We start from the raw sequence: 18,961 nt of genomic DNA, 5'->3' as shown, positions 1-18,961 counted from the left end.
CGTACCTTCGTCAGCAGCAGGACCCGCTTCTGAAGCCTGCGGGCCAGGGCCTCATGCGTCTCGCGCTTCTTCCTCTCCTCCAGCAGCTGGGTGCCGAGCTGGCGGGCCTCCTCCTGGAGCTGCTGCCTGACCTTGTCCAGCTCTCTGGCACTGCGGGGGAAGGGAACAGGACAGAGAGTGAGGCCTGGCCCACAGGACCGCAGCCCCGCGGCGGGCCCACTCAGATCCCAAAATAGAGCTGCACGTGCAGCCCGCTCGCTGTCATTTCCTCACTTCTGAATAGCTACTCAGAGCCATTCAGGAGCCTGGGTTTCAAACAGACCCCAGGCTGATCGGCACTGCAGGCGGCAGGGCAGGCGTGTGGCTGGACACACAATAGGGAAGATTGTGGGGATGGTTCTGCTGAATGAGCTCCATTACCAGAGCCCACGCTCCCCAGTCAGCCGGCAGGTGTGCAGCTCGCTGGGGAGGGGGAGGCACCCCAGCCCCGCCCATTCTGCCAACGCCCTGCAAAGCCAGACCCCAGCCAGCGCTCTGACACAGACCCCGGCCCTGCAGGCAGGCTGCGCCGAGAGGCCAGGCTCCATGAGGCCGCTCCTGCCGACCCCCGGCCAGTTAACCTTCTCCTGGAGTCTGCTCTTAAGTATCCTGCCTCTATGCTCGCAGCGGCCCCTCAGCTCACGCACCCATGCGCCCGCGTTACCACACAGCCTCTGCTCCAGCCGTCCCTTCAGACCCAGATGAGGAGGGACACGTGATTTAGAGGCTTCTCGCACTCCCGGACACCCACAGGCTGACCTCCAGCCTCTGGGCCGGGCAGTGAAGTGCCTTCTGAGTTTGGTGTTGACTCTTTTGCCCAAAATGCCATTGGCCCTTCACAGCCAGCCCAGGGTTTTCCTCGATGCCCGCTCGTTCCTATACATTACCAGGAGCCAGCCCCAGAGCCACGGCAAGCAGCAGCCACCGTGCAATTCTAATGGGGAGAATCGAGGGCTCCCCGACTCTCCGCGCCCACAATTCTGCCTCAGCACATGGGCAGGAGAGCTCCCAGGAGGGATCTCGTCGACGGGGCAAGAGGGAAGCCATCCAGGGAGGCAAGTGCGCTGAGGGCGCGTGGGGCAGGGCGACTCCAAGTGTGGGCGGAAAACACAGTGATCACACTGTTTCTTTAAGTAGAGGAAACCTCTTCCCAAAGGAAATCTTTAAAATCCCAAAAGAATAAAACAGAAACAGCATTATCAGGGTGACATGATAAGGTGACATTTGTAACGTTTACCCGAGGTGATGATCCATGATGACTGACACTGCTCTGAAAATACAGAAGTGTGTGATGAGGGGTTATGGGTGACACCTGCCGTTTCATGTCACACTTGGTATCCAATTACTCTTTGTTGCTTTGATTACACGATTTCAAGAAAAGCTTAATTCACAGGGATGGCAGGTAATGCTTTCTTTGGAGGTGGTCTCCACTGAGCTAATGTTTTCTATTTCACATCTGAGTATGAGAGGTTTTTATTATAACTGAGTATAATTCTTTAAACAGCTGAGTATAATTTGAAACTAAATGGGAATTACACATGTATAGAACTTTAAAAGCAACTGGATGGAGCACCCCAGATCTTGGCCACCCCAGCCAGGCCCCTGGCACAGGCCTCAGGGTCCCACGGGAACAGAACCGACATTGTCATCTCCAGGGCCTGGCCCTTTGGTTTCAATGCACCCATCTTGGAAAGTCTCACGTTAATTTTCATCCAATGGTACTGCTGGTCAACCGCACCTGCCACCTCTAGGTACTTCATAACCAAAACATAAAATCAAATACTCGTCTGAAACGGACATATTAAGAGGCTATTTGGAGTTCTACCTCAATTCAATACCATTCATAGGCCAATTTAATAATCAGGGACTGTCAGTGCGTCCGGTGGGAAGCTGCTCACTCGGCACCTGAATGAGGAGGGTGGCTGCACGCCCGTGCTCATGCACGTGGAGGCCAGGGGGTGGCCAGCGCTCCTTTGGATGGAGGACTGCATCAGGCCTGGCCGGGCTCGGGGGGAGGGCTGCTCGAAGCACAAGGCGGCTGGGTGGGGACAACCTTGGGGAGACTGACAAACCCCAAGCCCCACAGTCTGGGGAGCACGATGCCCTCATATCCACGTGGGGTCACACTGGAGACCTCCCCACCAGGGCAGGTATAAGCACACACGGCCACGGGGTAACTGTCCACCTGTGGAGAGACCAAACTGCTGCTGCCCGGGGCCATGTCTGGACAGAGGACACCTGCACCCTCGTCTGCTGGCGACCAGCTCCCTGCAGGCCCGGAAACACACGTGGCCTCAGCCCCTCATGGCGGGGGCGCCAGGCACCAGGCGGGTAACTGAACGTACGCTTGTCGCTGTGAGAGGTGCGGGCGGAAGAAAGCAGGCGAAGGGGCCCCAGGGCAGGGCAGGCACCAGCGATCTCACGGGGGTTCACATGGGATCCCCACTGAGGGCTGTCGCTGGGAGAAGCGCAGAGGTGATGCATCTGTTCCCTGGGGAGAGAGGCAGGCAGCCCGCAGAGACTGGCAGACGGGCAGGGGAAGGAGGGGGTCAGGGCAGAACATGGGGGGGCAGGCCGAGAGGGGACCTGTGTGAGGAAGGCGGCAAGAGACACACTGAGAAGAACCAAGACAAAGTACAGACGATTTTCTCAAGACGTTCATCGAGCCAAACGGAAAGCAGAAAAACTGGCTGGTAGCTGGGAAGGAGAAGCGCTCAGGTGTCTGACCTTCACGTGTAAATTCCATGGGCAGCAGCGTCCCAGCACGTGGCTATGGGGCGGCGTGGGGTCATCCTGATCATGCTGGAGAGAAGCCACAAGACGGCACAGGACCAGCCTCCCCGGGAGCCAAGTTTTCTGAAGTTTCCAGAGTCCAGTCCAAAGTGCCCCAGACTCATTTTTCCAACCACTTGCCAACAGGTGCCCCCATCCTGGCATGCTGCCGACGGACAGCGAGCTGGGCCTGGGGCCAGAAGGGACGTATGCAGCTCTGCCCACTGACCCTTGTGTGAGCTCCCTACAGCAAGGAAGCACTGGGGCCACGAGCCCCAGCGTCCGGTCCACACTCCCCGCGCCTATACCGATGCCTCTGTCCGCTCCGTTCAAGCTCAGCCTTTCTTGTGAAGCAAAGAAAACTCATAAAACATTCAGCTGCTAGTTCCATACTCCCACTGACCTCTGAGGTCGCTGGCATTTCCGAGAACCTTTAGGAGTTCAAAGCGAAGTCCTGACTTCTTAGAGGCCAAGTTGGCGTGTTGATCGATCTGTGCCTTTCTGACGGGGTGTGTGCAGGAGGAAACGCGGTCTGATCTGTGAGGAGCCATCTCTGAGCTGCGACGGGCACGGCAGCCACTCTAGCACTCTTCACCAGAAAATTCCCAGCCCAAGACTATCTACTTTCAAGGACAACGAAAGGACACAACACGCTCTGAAGCAGCAGGAGACATTTTAATGACCTTCTTCAAGACACCACTGACGCCGGCTATGCCCTCGCACGACCTCTGTCCACCCTCTCGCCACCCAGCATTCATGAAGCCCAGGGTGGGCCTTGGTACCAGCAGCTGTCACACTCGCCCACAGGGCAGGATAAGGACAGGGTGGCACTGTCCAGCCCAGGAAGGACAGTCACCTCTGGGGAGCACTGGCTCGGGCTCCACACCAGGTTTCGTCCCCAAGCCCGGTGGCCAGAGACAGACCCAAACTCAGAGGCAGAACAGCTCCGCGCTGAGCAGACCTTGTGGGTACCAGCCTGGACAGCGGCCTACGCGGGGAGCTTCACCAGACAGCACAAGTTAACCCGGGGGGCCTCCGAGCGGTGGTTCTTAGTAACTACACTGCTGTTTGGTACGAGGAAAATGTTAATAAAGTTTCATTCACACTTTGGAAAACCCCTGTAGCGTCGTTCTCCTTAGGGCTCTGAGGAATACAGACCGAAACCCATGAACACGCATGGTCTTTAAGCTTCTCCATCTTATAGACTAGTAAACTCAGGCCCCAAGTGGCCAGGTCACCCACACGAGGCCCTCTGCTCCGACCAGGACACCGGAACGCCTGACTTCCACCTTCTCCAGCACTGTGCCCTGGGCCACGTCGGAGCCCCACCAGGCCCGGCCAAGCCACCATCAGGCAGGTGACGAGTGCTGCCTCTGCCCGGCAGGAAGGGCCAGAAGACGTGAGGAAGGAGAGGAGCGCACAGGCCTGGCCGCTGCGCTGGGGGCGCGCTCCGTCCTGCCTCCCGCTCCGACATCGGCTCCTGCGCCCCCACCCCAGGCTGCACAGCCCCAAGACGGCAGGAGGGCCACATGTCTTGGCTCCACCTCAGCTCATTAGGGAGTCTTGAGAAGCTGAAGATTCTAGAAACCTGCTTCTCCAGTGACTGGAAGGGAAGGGCGTGGGAAGGACAGGGCGGGCGGACCTCAGGTCCGAGCTGTGGCTCGTGGGCAAGGGCGGCTGGACCGACACAGGAGGGCAACTGGCTGCAGGTCAGTGTGACCCTCCCACGTCCCTGCCCCCACCTGCCATCTGCAATCACTGGGCAGAGCAGTGTCTGGCCCTCGAGCGCCTGACAAGACCTCCCTGACAGAGCGGGCTGGGGCTCACGGCACCATTCATTTTTCGGAAGCTTCACGTGGGACTGAAAGAGACAGCAGAGGCGGTCAGCAGCCAGGCTCTCTGTGGGAGTCGGAACCCCAAGGTCAGCCTCCTGGGCACACCGGCTGCCCCGGCGTGACAGCTCTGCGCTGCCCAGGAGGCACGCCTACTGGTGCCGGGGGCCCCAGGGGCCTGAGAGGACAGGCTGCCACACCATGGCCCCACTGCCCAGAGGAGGGGACAAGTCTTGCGCAGTTCCTGCAACTGCGACGTGGCGAGCCAGGCTCCGATTCAGACCCGGAGCCCTCGCACCACGCACTGGCCTTGACCAACATGCTGAAATGGGCCTGGAGTGGAGCAGTGGGTCCACGGGCTCTGTCATCTTGCCCCGTGATCACTTTGACGTGGGGGGAGAAGGAAGGACAGAGAGGAGGGCGGGGGGTGGGCGACCCTGCTCCCCGGGTCCTGCTCAGGCTCAAACGCGGCTGCCTTGGCGTGGGAGCCGAGAGCCCCGCCTTGTCACCCCACCACGTCTGGGCCTGCGTGGCACGCAGCTGTCTTTATTTACGCCATCTAACTGCAATTTTAAATGCCTCCAAGTGTCACTACACAGTGCTCTGAAAAAAATAAAAATCCAAACAGTGGAAACAAAACCCGAGAATCAGAAAAGCAAAGGCTGAAATAATTACCAATCAAAGGGCCGGCCGAGGGAGCAGCGTGAGCTGTAGTCTGGCCTCCTGGCCATTTCTCCCGGCGCGCCTCTGATGAGCTCCATTCCTAACATCTCATCAATTCGAATCACCAAATTCAATTTGCATTCCCAGATAAACAGAGGCCACACAGTAAATACTCTCATCTGACCTTGAGATGTGAGAAGGAAAATTACCCTTTGCAATTTCAATTCAATCCCAACCATAATGAGTAATCCAATTTAGCTGATCAGTTACCAGCCTGTCATGCATGGTGGGGCAGTCTCCAAACCATGGGTGGGGGGCCCAGGTGAGGCTGGCTCTGTGTGCCCGGGGCTGGGGTGCCAGGCCCACAGCAGAACAAGCTCCCACCGCAGGCCACTGAGACTTAGGAAATGAGGACACGGTGGAAACCAGAGGGCAAGTCCTACTGGGCAAGTGCTCTGTACCCCGGGCTGCAGCTCTCAGGAGCCAGCAACCCCCCCGAGAAAACAATGGCAGACGGATATAAGGCATCCCTACACCCAGGGTGACAGGCCCAGTGCCACGGAGACAGCAGTGCTACCTCTCGGGGCGGGGAGAGGGCTTCACATGGCTCTTGCATGGCGCCTCCCAGCACCCCTGGGATGAGGGTCTGTGCACACTGTCCCAGGTCATTTCAGAAACCAAGCCCTGGAGACAGTCACCCCACTGGCAGGCAGCAGAACCAGGCCGGGAGCCCAGTGAAAGGGGCCGTGTCCCTGCTCCTACACCCAGACTCAGCCAATAGTCCACTGCCTGGTTTTATAAATACAGTTTTATTGTAACACAGCTCACCTACTCATTTACGTGGTGCCTGTGGCTGCTTTCCTGTGGCAGAGACTGTGTGGACAGAAAAAACAGAACCATTTCTTCTCTGGCCCTTGACAGAGACAGGCTGCAGTCACTGGCCTCCGGCAGAGCTGCCCGCCCTAAGGTTTAGAAAGGACGAGCAAAGGTAGGTGAGACAGAGAGGGCCTCCAGCCTGACCGATGCCCCAGCCCGCGTGCTCCCCCACCAGTGGGGCTGACAGCTGCAGAAGCTCTTGGCAGCCTGGCTGGGCCACAGGGCACGCAGACTGCTATGTTCCTTACCAGAAAGATGACCCCTCCTGAGTTCTCTGTCCCCTCACCTACACCCACGCCTTTGTGTAGACCCCCAGACTCCAGGGATCTTCTGGTGTATAGTTACTATAAGACTCAAGGGGCTCTGAGACTGACGCCACACCCTCCGTGCCCACATGGCGTCGACCACTGTGGTCTGTCCGGGGCAGAGCTGAGGTTTGCTGCGTGGGCAGCAGGGCACCGAGGAAGAGCTCCCGGAGCGGCAGACCCACGTGTTCTTCCTGACGCGCTCAGTTACACTCTGACTCCCGTGCCTTCTTCAGTCGGGGCCACTGAAGCTGGGGAATGGCCTTCCCAAGGTCACTGCCTCCAGCACCAGCCAGAGGCATAAAGCCAGGCCCTGTGACGCTAAGTGCAGGGCGCTTGCTCCTTCCAAGGTACAGACCCCCGAGTGGAGAGCCACACCCAGCTGGGCTGGCGGGTGTGCTGGGTGCAGGCTGTGGATAAGCTTCAGGCAGTGGGGACAGTGGGGCACGCCGGGAGCAGCCTCCACTCTGAGAGGGAACAGGAGGGGACAGAAAGAGGCCCAGGACTACAAGGCTGGAATGCGAATAAACAAGCTTCAAACACTCAGAGCAGGCCCATGACAGATGACCTGGGTAAACACACACATAAACAGCTCTGGAAGGATACTCCAATGTCCCTGTCCAAGCAGTGTCACTGAGTGCTGAGCCTCGGGTACTAAGCACCGAGCTCCAAGTACTCACTACTAAGCCTCAGGCACTAAGCACTAAGCTAAAATGTGCCCGGTGCTCCAAGGCAGAGAGGGTAAAAAGACAAGAGGGAAGGGAGTCTGGGGCCCTGCAGAAGCTTCTGCCTTTACACAGCCGAATGACCTTGGTCTTGATGAGAAACGTCACACATGCATGAGCTGGGCAGTGAGCTCAGAACCGTCAGCCCCAGGCCCCGTTCTCAGAGGCCTGTCCCTCTGCAGACCTCGTGGACACCTACATAAGGGCTCTGGGTGCCACAGAGGCACCTGAGTGTGGTGGGGCCAGAGGTGAGTGCTGGGCGGGCTCCACCCAGGATCCCCGTGGCCAACACTCATACCTGCCCGCCCACCTCGGGCGCGCCTGCGACTTCTGCCGGGCCCAGCTCCAGGTGTGTCAAGACCCCGAGCTGGGACCCACCATCATCCCATTTCCCTAAGAGACCACAGAAGGCCACGCTGTTGGGAGCACAGGGTGACACACAGCCCTGACAGCTCCTGCAGGTGAGTCCCACAGGCCAAGGCGGGGTGACGCTGATGTGCACGTGTCCCGTGGCGGGCTCGGGAAACGCCGATGCTTCACCGTTTATTTGCTGGAACGGTACGTCCACCTCCCCCCACTGGCACGGAATCAACCCTCACACTCAAATGAGACCATTTAAGCAGATATGAGATGATCATCAAACAGTAGACACTGTGGGCAGAGAAAGGCAGACAGTTCCCACCCCTGCATCTCCTCCCTCCACCTGCAGGAGGGCCAGCGAGGGCCCGGAGCTGAGCCAGTGGCGGCAGAGACCCCCACTGTGCAGGCCTGGGTGTGGCTGGAGCACCTGTGCCCAGCCTTGGGGTCGGCAATGCACAACACCAACAAGGAGGTCAGAAGGAAAGACGTTTTAGAAGGTCCCAGCTCCTGTCCTCACAGAGCTCACGGTCTAGTGCAAGAGACCGCCAGACACGCCGCAGCACAGACAGGGTGAGAGGACGCGGGTAGCAGGGGCGGAGGGCACGCCTGCTGGAGTGGGGCCTGGTGCAGCGCTGGGCTGAAGCCGGACAAGCAAGGACCAGGCCCGGGAGTGCAGAACGAGGCACAGCCTGAGTGGAGCCGACAGGCGGGCAGAGGCGGGGCGGCCTCACCACCCGCATCTCCGTCTTCGGAGCCACCCTCGAGTCCAATTAGCAAGTCTGATGCTGAGGTGCCAGCGTCCCCACAATCGATGGCAGAGCCAGACCCACCTGGGGAGTGCACTCAGCGCCTCCGATGGACGCCTGCGCTCGGGTCCAGCCGCCCAGCTCCTGGGTGCTGCCTGACTAATGACTAATAAAGCCCATTCTGCCTGTTTATCTTCTCATTGATTTTGCTGTCCTCGACCCAAAGCACAAGTCAATACCCAGTTAGGTGCGGCACCTGCATGGGGGCAGACGTCAGCTCTCTCCGGGAGGATCTCGGTCTCCCCAAAGAGTCAGGAGCCCCCACCAGTGTGCGGGACGCGGGGGCCACAGGGGGGCTCCTCTGGGAGGAGTGAATTCTCCACACGTGTGACTCCCCAGCTCACCATGGCCAACAAGCTCTCTAAACAATGTCACTCCACTAATAAACATCTCTAAAGCATTTCCCATGCCAGAGTAAGAAAATGAAAGGAGAAAATGTGATTTTGAAAAGTTGTTAGTCTCTCTCCTATTGTGTTTAGTGAGAGCTGAGGGGAAGGGAAGCATCTGCTCACCCGTCACTGTGTCAACACAGCACCTCACTGGTTAACCCACTTCCTCCTCACCCGGCTAGGGGCCCGCGGCTCCACACTGGACTTGAGAAATGCCAGCTCTAAGCAGTTTATTTCCTCTTGAACTTTAAGAATTGACTGAGACAGAAATGACCTTTCAAAGGCAGGGTTAGCGCTGGGCGAGCTGCAGAGTGAGCTCCGCTTACCGACGGGAGTGCTCGGTAAACCACCGGGCTCCTGAACGCACCTGTACAGGTGACGCCAGGTGCCAGGGGAGAGAAGGTCCCGAGGTGGGTCTGGGCCATGCAGGTGGACACGGGCAGCAATTGGGAGACTCCAAACATCACAAGACGCTCGCCCCCATGTGTGCCCGGCAGCAGGGTTGAAGAGGCAGCAGCATCCGGCCTGCGCCACTTACTAGACACCTCCATCACCATCCCTGCGCTGGCCCCACGGGAGTGGGGTGCCGCCTGCCTCCCGGGGCTACTCCTCACAGCCTTCTAACCATGTTGCCTGGGCACGCTCGCCCACACGGCCTGGTGCGGACAGCCCGAGGCCGCAGTGGGCACACCCCACCGGGCTGGCACGGAGATGCCAGAAGACAAACGTCAACTGTATCCACAGCCAGGAAGAGGAGAGAGAGGTCACCTTACCGCAGGGGCCGAGAGGACAGCAAAAGGTTCTGAAGTCCTAACACGCACAGGGGCCCAGTCTCGCTTTCCCACAGACATTAGGACTCGAGCGGGCACCAAACACAGAGACCTGCCACCAAAGCAGGGAGACTGATGTCCAGACAGGACAAACCCTGTGTTTGTTTCCTGTGCGGCCAGAGCTCACCTTAAAGATGACCCCACATACGCGGTCAGACAATTAAGTTCGCGAACTCACCCTAGAAAAAGTGCTACATCCCTCATTGCTGAATATCACTACAGTCACCTTAGAAGTTCTCCCCTTGGGAAGCTATGCACCAACCCCAGCGCCTAGTGCACCCTTCAAAGCAATTTTGGAACTCTTTCTCTGGAATGGCCATCAGAGCTGTCGTTGTATTACCCTTGATGTCCTGAATGTCATCAAAATGTCTTCCTTTCAATATTTCCTTTATCTTCGGGTAAAGAAAGAAGTCATTGGGGGCCAGATCAGGTGAGGAGGGAGGGTGTTCCAATACAGTTATGTGTTTACCGGCTAAAAACTCCCTCACAGACAGTGCCTTGTGAGCTGGTGCACTGTCATGATGCAAGAGCCATGAATTGTTGGCGAAAAGTTCAGGTTGTCTAACTTTTTCATGTAGACTTTTCAGCACTTCCAAATAGTAAACATGGTAAACTGTCCGGTTGGTACAAATTCATAATGAATAATCCCTCTGATATCAAAAAAGGTTAGCAACATCATTGCAACAAGTCCGCAAACATAATTGTCTGACCTCGTATCAGATACTGGAACTTGTAACAAAAGTGTTTTCTCTGAAATGACCCCTTTATGGCAAATCACACAACTGGGAAATTCAAAGGCAAAATGAGCTAGCCAGCGCCCGCCGTGACGCCCCGCTGGCACTGAGGGAGTGAGCGTGCGGGGCCTGCGCCACGGCTGGGTTCCTGCGCACACTGCGCCGCGCTGAGCGCAGACTCTGCTCACTGCAGTCAGAGTGCTCGGGTCTTCACCCCACCCGTCACTGGGCTGGCGCCCTCCACGCGCTTCATCCCGTCCCCAACAGCCTGCTCGAGCCGGGGCGTCCCCCATTTACAGGGAGGAAATGAAGTTACTGCAGGGCATCGCTCAGCGAGCCTCACCTTGTTCTCAGGTGTTAACTAATGTTACAAAATCATCTGTCAAATAACTGACTTCTTTTTACTGACATAAAATTGACACAAAATAAAATTTGCCATTTTAACCATTTTAAAGGGAATTAGTCAGTGGTTTTTAGCATATCCGCAATGCCATCCAAACACCAACACTAACTCCAGAAGATTCACCCCCAGAAGGAAGCCCGCCCATCGGTAGGCACTGCCCACCTCCGCCCCCGCCACAACTAACCTGCTTTCTGTCTCTACGATTTGCCTGCTTCAATCACCTCCCCTTAATGGAACCATGCACTACGTGGCCTCTCCGACCGGCTTTTTTCACTTAGCACCACGTTTTTGAGGTTCATCCTTACTGTGCCGGTGTCAGAGCTTCTCTTAGTGGATGCTTATCCGCTCATCAGTGATGGACCCTCCATCGTTGGCTGTTGTGATGGAGGCTCTGTGCACACGCAAAGGCAAGGTTTTGTGTGAGCACATGTTCCCAGTTCTCCTGGGTACACAACTAGGAGTGGAATTGCTTGGTCGTATGCTAACTGCTTAACCCGGCACCCACCATCTACTTCTTGTCTCTGGGAATGACTCCTCTGGGTCCTCATGTAAGAGGAACCACACAGTGTGTGTCCTTTGTGACTGGCTGGCTTCATCAGCACAGTGTCCTCAGGGCCGTCCATATCGGGCACGTGTCAGCCTCTCCTTCCTTTAAGGCTGGGTAACATGCCACCGTGGGGACGGCCCACATTTCCGCTGTCCGTTCATTCGCTGATGGACACTTGGGCTCTTCCACCTTTGACTTCTGTGAACCGTGATGCCCTGACCATGCCTGTGCAAGTGCCCGTTGAGGGCACACAGTCTCCCAGAGCACCTGCACCCCCTCTCCCCGCGCCAGCGGGGCACAGGTCCTGCCATGTCTCGACTTCCTCGCCAGCACGACTATTCCTGCTGTTTGACAGTGGCCATCCTGAGGGAGATGGCCTCTCACTGTGGTTTGTCCCCATTTCCCTAACGATTAGTGATGTTGAGCTTTGAAAGTGATGCTGTCTTTTTGATGCTGAGCTGTAAGAATTCTCTACATGTTCTGGACACTAGATCCTTATCAGATACCTGACTGGCAAACACTCCCTGCCACTCCGTGGACTGACTTTTCACTTTCTTGATGGTCTCCTTTGACGCATTTAAGTGTCTAATTTCAATGAAGCTAGTTTATCTTTTGTTGCTTGTGCTTTTGGTATCACAGTTAAGACACCATTGCCTAATCCAAGGTGACAAAGATCTACAACACCAATGTTTCTTCTAAGAGTTTTACAGTTTTAGTTCCCACACTGTAAGTCTTTGATCCATGTGAGTGACTTCGTGTCTGGTTTAAGGGAGGGTCCAAATGTGTTCTTCTGAACTTGTCTCAGCACCATAAAATGAGTCCCGAAGTAATTCCTCTTCTATTTTGGAACAGTTTGAGAAAGCTCAGAGTTCATTTCTTCTTTACCGTAAAGCAGAATTCACCCGTGAAGCCATCTGATTCTGGGCTTTTCTTTGTTGGAATACTTTGGTTGCTGCTTACTTACTAAAGGTCTAGTCAGAGTTTCTATTGCTTTTGAGTCAGTTCTGGTACTTTGCGTATATATAGGAATTCGGCCATTTCCTCTACATGATCTAATTTGTTGGCATACAACGTTCCTAGTAGTCCCGTATAATCCTTTATATTTCTGTATGGTCAATAACGACGTGCCCACTTCACGCCTGAGCTTAATGGAGACTTCTCTCATGTTTGCTCGGTCAGTCTAGCTCAAGGTCTGTCAACTTTGTTCATCTTTTCAAAGAACTAACGCTGTGTTTGTTATTTCTCTCTACTGTTTCTCTATTCTCTATTTTGCTCGTCAATGATCTTGATTATTTCCTCCTCCACCTGCTTTGGGTTTAGTTTGCCTTTTTCTGGCTTGTTAAGGTAGGAAATTGGGTTATTAATTTGAGATCGTTCTTCTTTTTTCATGTGGGCACTTCCGCTGTGTTGGCTTTGGGCTGCACCCCCCAGCTTTTGGGGTGCTGTCCTTTCACTCTCCTTCATCCCAAAGTATTTTTTTCTAATTTCCCCTGTGATTTCTTCTTCAACTCATTGGTGTTAAGGAGTATGTTGTTTAATTTTCACCTATTTGTGAGTCTCCCAATTTCCTTCTGTTACTAATTTCTAGTTTCGTTTCACTGTGGTAGAAGTTACTTTGCATGACTTTGAACCTTTGAAACGACACATATTTTGTGGCCTAACACATGTTCTATCCTGCGGAGTATTCCATGTGCACTGGAGAAGACGGGCAGTCTGCTAGGGGGCGGAGTGTTCTGTAGACGTCCCCAAGCCTAAACTCCCTTGCCGTGAACAGGAAAGAATCTTAAGCTCATGAGCTTCTCGCACAAACTCCAAGAAATGACACGCATGAAGTGTCCCCTGTAGCCCTGCATTCACAGCAGGTGACTGAACCCACCGCTGTGGGCATGGCTTAAACAAGGCGACATTCGAGACACACGAGGCACCATGGGTGAGGCCTTCCGAATCTGTGTGCTGGCTCATCACCACACCGATGCTGGGGCCACACTTCAACTTACTAGAAAAGTCAGGCACAGCTGAGTGGCAGGTGAGAAAGATCCAGAAGCACGGGCACATGCGCCGGAGCCCATGTCCCTGCGCCCTTGGAGACGAGGGGCAGGCCCACAGGGACAGCCAAGGGCAGGGGACGACCCACAGACACTGGGAAGAGCCGCTGCGGGAAAGGAAAGCCGTGGCTGGTCTGGGTGAGTCACCTCCTCCCCCCGGAGCTCCTCCTGTGCTCACGGCTCCTTTCAGAGGAAGCCGGCTCAGCAATCCCAAAGGCGCACAGCACCAGCAATAGGAGGAAACAGGCTGGTGACAAAGAAAAGTGCTTCTCTGCACACAAATTCTTCATAGGAAATGGATTTCAAAGTGGCCATCTGTCTGAGATTAGCATCCCAAAGCCCCTCAGCGCACAAGGAGCCAGGCTCGCAGCCCCAACTTCATCACAGTGGCAGAAAAAGCCCCATTTAGATGATAATAATGTGAAGTGCTTGGGAAGCATTTTACAGAAAGAAGATCCCCACAGCACCCCACAGCTTCTGGGGGCTTCCGGGCAGCAAGTGACTACCCGGCAGGCAGGCTTCTCCTTAGCCGGCCTCCTCTGGCTGTGAAGGAAGGAGAACCAGAGGCGAGTCATTGAGGGAAGAGAAAAGTAGTAGGGAGTGCAGTCAGCCAGTGACAGGCTCCGCGCGGGCACCACCCAATCCCGACGGCGGGGGGGGGGGGGGGGGGGGGGGGGGGAGCGGGGGGCGGGGGGGGGGACCTGCCTGCAGCCCCCCCAGTCTCTCCTCCAGCCCCGACTCCTTCCGAGGCCCTGGCCCTTCCCCGTTGGGCTCTCCTCTTCTCCCCTTTTCCTCTGAGACGCCTCCCCAGACTGGCTGCCAGCTCCACTGAGGTAAATCCAGCTCCAAACGTTGCCACAGCACCTCAGCTGCCCTCCTTGCAACACAGCAAGCCCTGTAATGTCACTCACTCTGTCCCCATGAGACAGTACCTTCAGGTGGATAAGGGCCCTGCAAGGTCTAACACCTGGGGCGGGGAGGGGTTGGCAAAAATGTTTTGAAGAAACGAAAAGCAGACAAAGAAGCCAGAGCCCCGGGCTGGGAGACCAGATGGGCAGCAGCAGGAGCGTGGTGGGGCTGCCCACTCAGGCCCAGGAGGAGGCTGGGCCCAGACCATGCAGGGTCGGGAGACCAGTGGGCCCTCAGCACTGCGAAGGGGGGCAGAGGGCACCACTCCGAATGCACGCGGGTAGCCATGGCCACCAGCAGGCTGCCCAGGGTACGGCGGGTTCTCCTAGCAGGGCACTGGGACACCAGGACGACGTGCTCCTCACGCAGCATGCTGAGGAGGCAACGCCGAGCCGGCCCAGCACCTAGTCACGTCCAGGACAGACGGTGTCCCCGCACACATGCCCCGTCCACTGGAAGAACGGAGCCGCCCTGCGGGAGCCTCCCACTCGGCGACCACACGCCTGTCATGTAAGCAGCTGCCAGCACGGCTGCCGGCTCCTGCTCTCTCCTACCTCCCATCACCCTTGGGAGGGGGCTCCACGCATGCCCGCCCGCAGACGAGGAACCAGAAGTGCACAGGCATTAACGAGCTCACTGACCAAACCACACAGACCATCAATGCAGGAGCAGCGGGCAAACACTGCGGCCTGCTCAGGCCTGGCCCGTGGACGACGCTTTACTGACTTGTCAGGAGAAAGCACACACACAACCACCACAAAGTGCGTGAGGACAGGAAAACGCATTCCATGTCACACAGCTGGTCTCCACCACACTAAGTGACAGTCAACAGGGCTGCCCACTTCTGCTCGTTCCACACTCACGGATCTGGTCCCCAGCCCACGTGGGCAGGTGTGCGATCAAGGCTCCTGACCGAGTTTGAGAAGAGGAGAGAGGAAACTGTAGCAATGCGACGACCAGTTAGAAATCTAACTTCCCCTGCATTCAAGTTCTTCCCTTTAAAAATCCATATATAAAAACAACAACAGTGTTGGCGAGAATGTGGGGAAACTGGAACTGTGCGCGTGCCAGTGGGGTGTAGATGGTGTGACAGCTGTGCAGGCAGCCTGGCCGGCAGTTTGGTGGGCTGCTCTCACCCGCCAGCGCTGCCAGCTGCTGTGACATGCCGTGCCCTCGCCAGGCCCCGCGTGGTCTGCTTCCTGGCTCCCACGGAGGCCTCACAGCCCAGCCTCGTTCACGAAGTCCTAGCCTCTCCTACTTTCTACTGGGTTGTTCCCTCTCTCACTGCAGGTTTCGGAGCAGTTAAACCTCCACAATGAGGCCTTCCCTCACCGCCCCCCACCTCAGTCACTTCCTTGGACAATTCTAGGATTTCAGCTATATGTCTGCATGTCAATCTCTGGTTAGGTCTGGGAGGCAACGAACATAGTGATACAAAGAGGTGAGTCACTCACTCTCAGCCCTTGACAAGGGAATTTACACAGGGCAGATGCTCACAGGGCCAAATGCTGAATGAATGGAGGGACAGATGGAAAAACACACAGAAGGAGGGAGAGAGAGAGGGAGGGAGGAACGAAGGAGGGAGGGAGGGAGATAGAAAAAGAAGAGAGGGAGGGAAAGAGGAAGGGAGGGAGGGGGGAGGGAGGAAAGAGGGGGGAGGGACGGAGGGAAGGAGCGGGGAGGAGGAGGAGGAGGGGTGGGTGGACGGGTGAATGGAGGATGGACGGACTGATGGTTGGATGGATGGAAACGTTCCTAGTAAATTGCAAAGGGCATCTCAACCTGGTGAAGAAAGCGAACTGATAAAAAGCTGACCCCTGAAGACAAGCGGTGAGACCGCAGCGCCGGCCGTGCTCGTCCCACCAACGCACACATGGTACAGTGACAGTCCAGAGGCAGAGCTGAGGCTCGTGCAGGGGATGGGGGCCTGGGGTGCTGAACGTCGCCTCCGCACACTGCCCTCTGCCTCCTAGACAAGCGGCCACACCAAGCTGGGTGCCCCATCAGCAGAAGCACTTCAGCCTGAGACGCAGAGGCCCCGCTGCATCCCACCATGTCCTAGGCAGGGGGTGGTGAGGAAGAGGGGCTTCTCCATTGTGTTGCTGCATTCCACTGCAGAGCCCCACCCCAAGGCAGGGGGAGGAAGGACGGCTTCTGTCAGGAAGGGCCACTCACCCCAGACAAGGGCTCCCCACTGACAGCTGAGCAAGGGGCAGATGAGTGGCCTGTCACACACGGACAGAGTCTGCACACAGATGTCGTGGGGCTCAGAGCCAGAAGCAGCACTCCTGTCCCTAACACTTGCCCCAGAGCCCACATGCACAACCCAACTCCCCACTGAAGTTCACCCTCCTTAAGTTCTGAAGTACACACCTTCCAAAGTAAGACTCCCCAAACAAGCTGTCAAAACAATGATATTATAACATCTGTTTCAAAAATCAAGTTCAACTCTTGGCTTATACATAGCTGCCATAATAGCAAAACTTTTTAAGGCTCTGCTTTCCCCCTAAATCATCCAAAGCTACCTTATAGAAAGAACCTTGGTCTGGACCAGTCACCGTTCCAAAGGGGCAAGTGAAATGACCCCTAGTTATCGGTTCATCCTACCAGCTGGTGGCCAAGGAGAACGGTGACAGGACACTGGGCTCTCTCCCTCTCCTGGGATGGCCGACCGTTTTTTCATTTCATTCCTAGCCAGCTGCTCTGCAAATACAGTGGTCACCAAGGTCTCCATGCCGGCTGATGTCATGGAGGGTCCCTCCCATGGGGGCTCTTGGGGGAGGACAGGGTAAACGATGGAGGGGAAAGCCAGACGGCACTAAGTAGGGGTCCCCGGCAGGTCTGCCCGTCACAGGCCAGAGTCTTAAACCTGTGAGCCCTCCACATCCTCACCTGTAAAGTGCAAACAACATCCCGGTCCCAGGGGCTTTTATTTTTTAGTACACTTTTATTTTGGAAGAACTTCAGATTGACAGGGAGGTTCCCCACCCAGCGTGACCACCTGATGTCACCACAGCACACCTGTCTAGGCAGCAACTACGACGCTGGCAGCGCTGTCACCTAAGCCCAGGCTGTCCCTGAGCGCGGCTGAGCTGTTCCAGGTCCCACCTGGGACACCACGGTCGTCACGTCCTTGCTGTCCTCTCGTCTATGCCAGTGCTTGTCTTCCTTTGTTTTTCACGACCCCGACGGTTCTGAGTCAACAGAATGTCCCCCACTCAGGGTCTGACGAGTGTCTCTGTCACGAGGGACGGGAGTGAAGGTTTGGGAAGACCACGGAGGTGAAGTGCCCCATCGTTGCATCTAATCAGGGCACACGCTACAGACCAGACTGACCACTGCCCGTGTCACCCCCGTCACCTGATGGAGGTGGGGTCTGCGGGTGACCTTTCCTCCTGTCTGCACTGCGGGGAGGGCGCTTCGGAAGGAGTCACTGAGTCCAGCCTGCCCTGGGGGGAAAGAGGGCAGGTGCACGGGGCAACCCCACACTGTCGTTTCAATGCCCTCCTGGAGCCTCCTGGCTTAGGCTTCCCTGTCCTCTGTCTCTCCTTCCGTGAAGTATCTGCTCAGACCTTCTACTCGTTTTTAATTAGGGTGTTTGTTGCTTATTGCTGAATTTTAAGAGTTCTGTATATATTATGGATACAAGTTTTTATGAAACATGTAATTTGCAAATATTTTCTCCCAGCCTGTGTCTTATCTTTCCATTCTCTTTCACAAAGCAAAAGTTTTTAATTTTAATGAGAAGGCAAATTTATCGATTTTTTACACTTACGGACTGTACTTTTTGGTGTTATATCTAAAACCTTACTGTCAAGCCCAAGGTCACGACAAAATATAGGAATATTTTCTTGTAGAAGATCAAAGAGCCTTTCTTAGAGTTCAACAAGCTACTCTGTATATAAAAGCACTTGGCCCAATCTAAATGTTCAGAACTGTTGGCTTTTTAAAAAAATGTGCATACTTTTTGAAAAACAATTCCACTTCTAAGAATTTCTCCTAGAAAAATAATCAGTGATGCAAAAAAAAGATTTAGGGACATGTGTATTAGCCAGAGTATTATATAGAATAATGGGAGGAAAAAAAGCAATTAAATATCTAACAATAAGAGTTTAGCTAAATCAAGTATTCATAAAGAATGTAGTTTATAGCCCAAAAGTTATGTTTTAAAAGAATACTTAATGTGGGAACTGTTCACAAAAGATTAAACAAAACGAGAAGACCCAAACCAAACCGTGCACATAGCATTACATTTTTCCTAAAAACTGCACCAGGAAAACACGTATTTGATACATATACAGATAAATGTCAGGAATCTTCTAAGCCAACATATTCACAGTAGCTTTTGTTGGGCAGAAGGATTATGGGAAACCTTTATTCTCGTCTGTTCTGTTTTTTTCTCCTACATTGTCAAATGTTCTAAATGAAAATGTATTCCTTTTGTAATCAGAATTCTTAAAAAGTTACTCAAATAAAATGCTGACATCTCTTTCGCTTCCTTTCCTCCTTCCTTCCAGGTGTGGAAGCCACTCCAGCGCATGGACCCAGCAGATACAGCAAACCTGGAGGAAGACACCCCCTTAGATCAGCTGTCTGTCCCCTGCACCCTCCCCACCAGATGCCGGCCCGCCCGCCACACAGGACATTCAGGAAGTGCTCTGTGCTGGCTAATGTAAGGAAAACAGAATGAGACTGCCAAGAGAAACAAGAATGCTGACCAACTCAC

The 18,961-nt window shown here is 55.2% G+C and overlaps 1 protein-coding gene across 6 annotated transcripts in view; it reads right to left on the bottom strand.

The window, feature by feature from the left end:
• Positions 1-18,961, bottom strand: part of MAD1L1 (mitotic arrest deficient 1 like 1) — a 283,750-nt gene that overhangs the window by 165,695 nt on the left and 99,094 nt on the right. For all 6 annotated transcript variants that reach the window (XM_088798795.1, XM_088798799.1, XM_088798796.1 and 3 more), the window contains one exon: positions 6-150. In XM_088798795.1, the coding sequence (XP_088654921.1) occupies positions 6-150 (145 nt within the window). The remainder of the gene's footprint in view (positions 1-5; positions 151-18,961) is intronic.

The sequence above is a fragment of the Rhinolophus sinicus genome, chromosome 5 (assembly GCF_057876585.1).
Source record: "Rhinolophus sinicus isolate RSI-liver-muscle chromosome 5, RSI-T2T, whole genome shotgun sequence".
In the NCBI taxonomy this organism is placed as follows: Eukaryota; Metazoa; Chordata; class Mammalia; order Chiroptera; family Rhinolophidae; genus Rhinolophus; species Rhinolophus sinicus.
The sequence above is the reverse complement of the archived record's forward strand: the minus strand, read 5'-3'. Positions and strand labels throughout refer to the sequence as shown.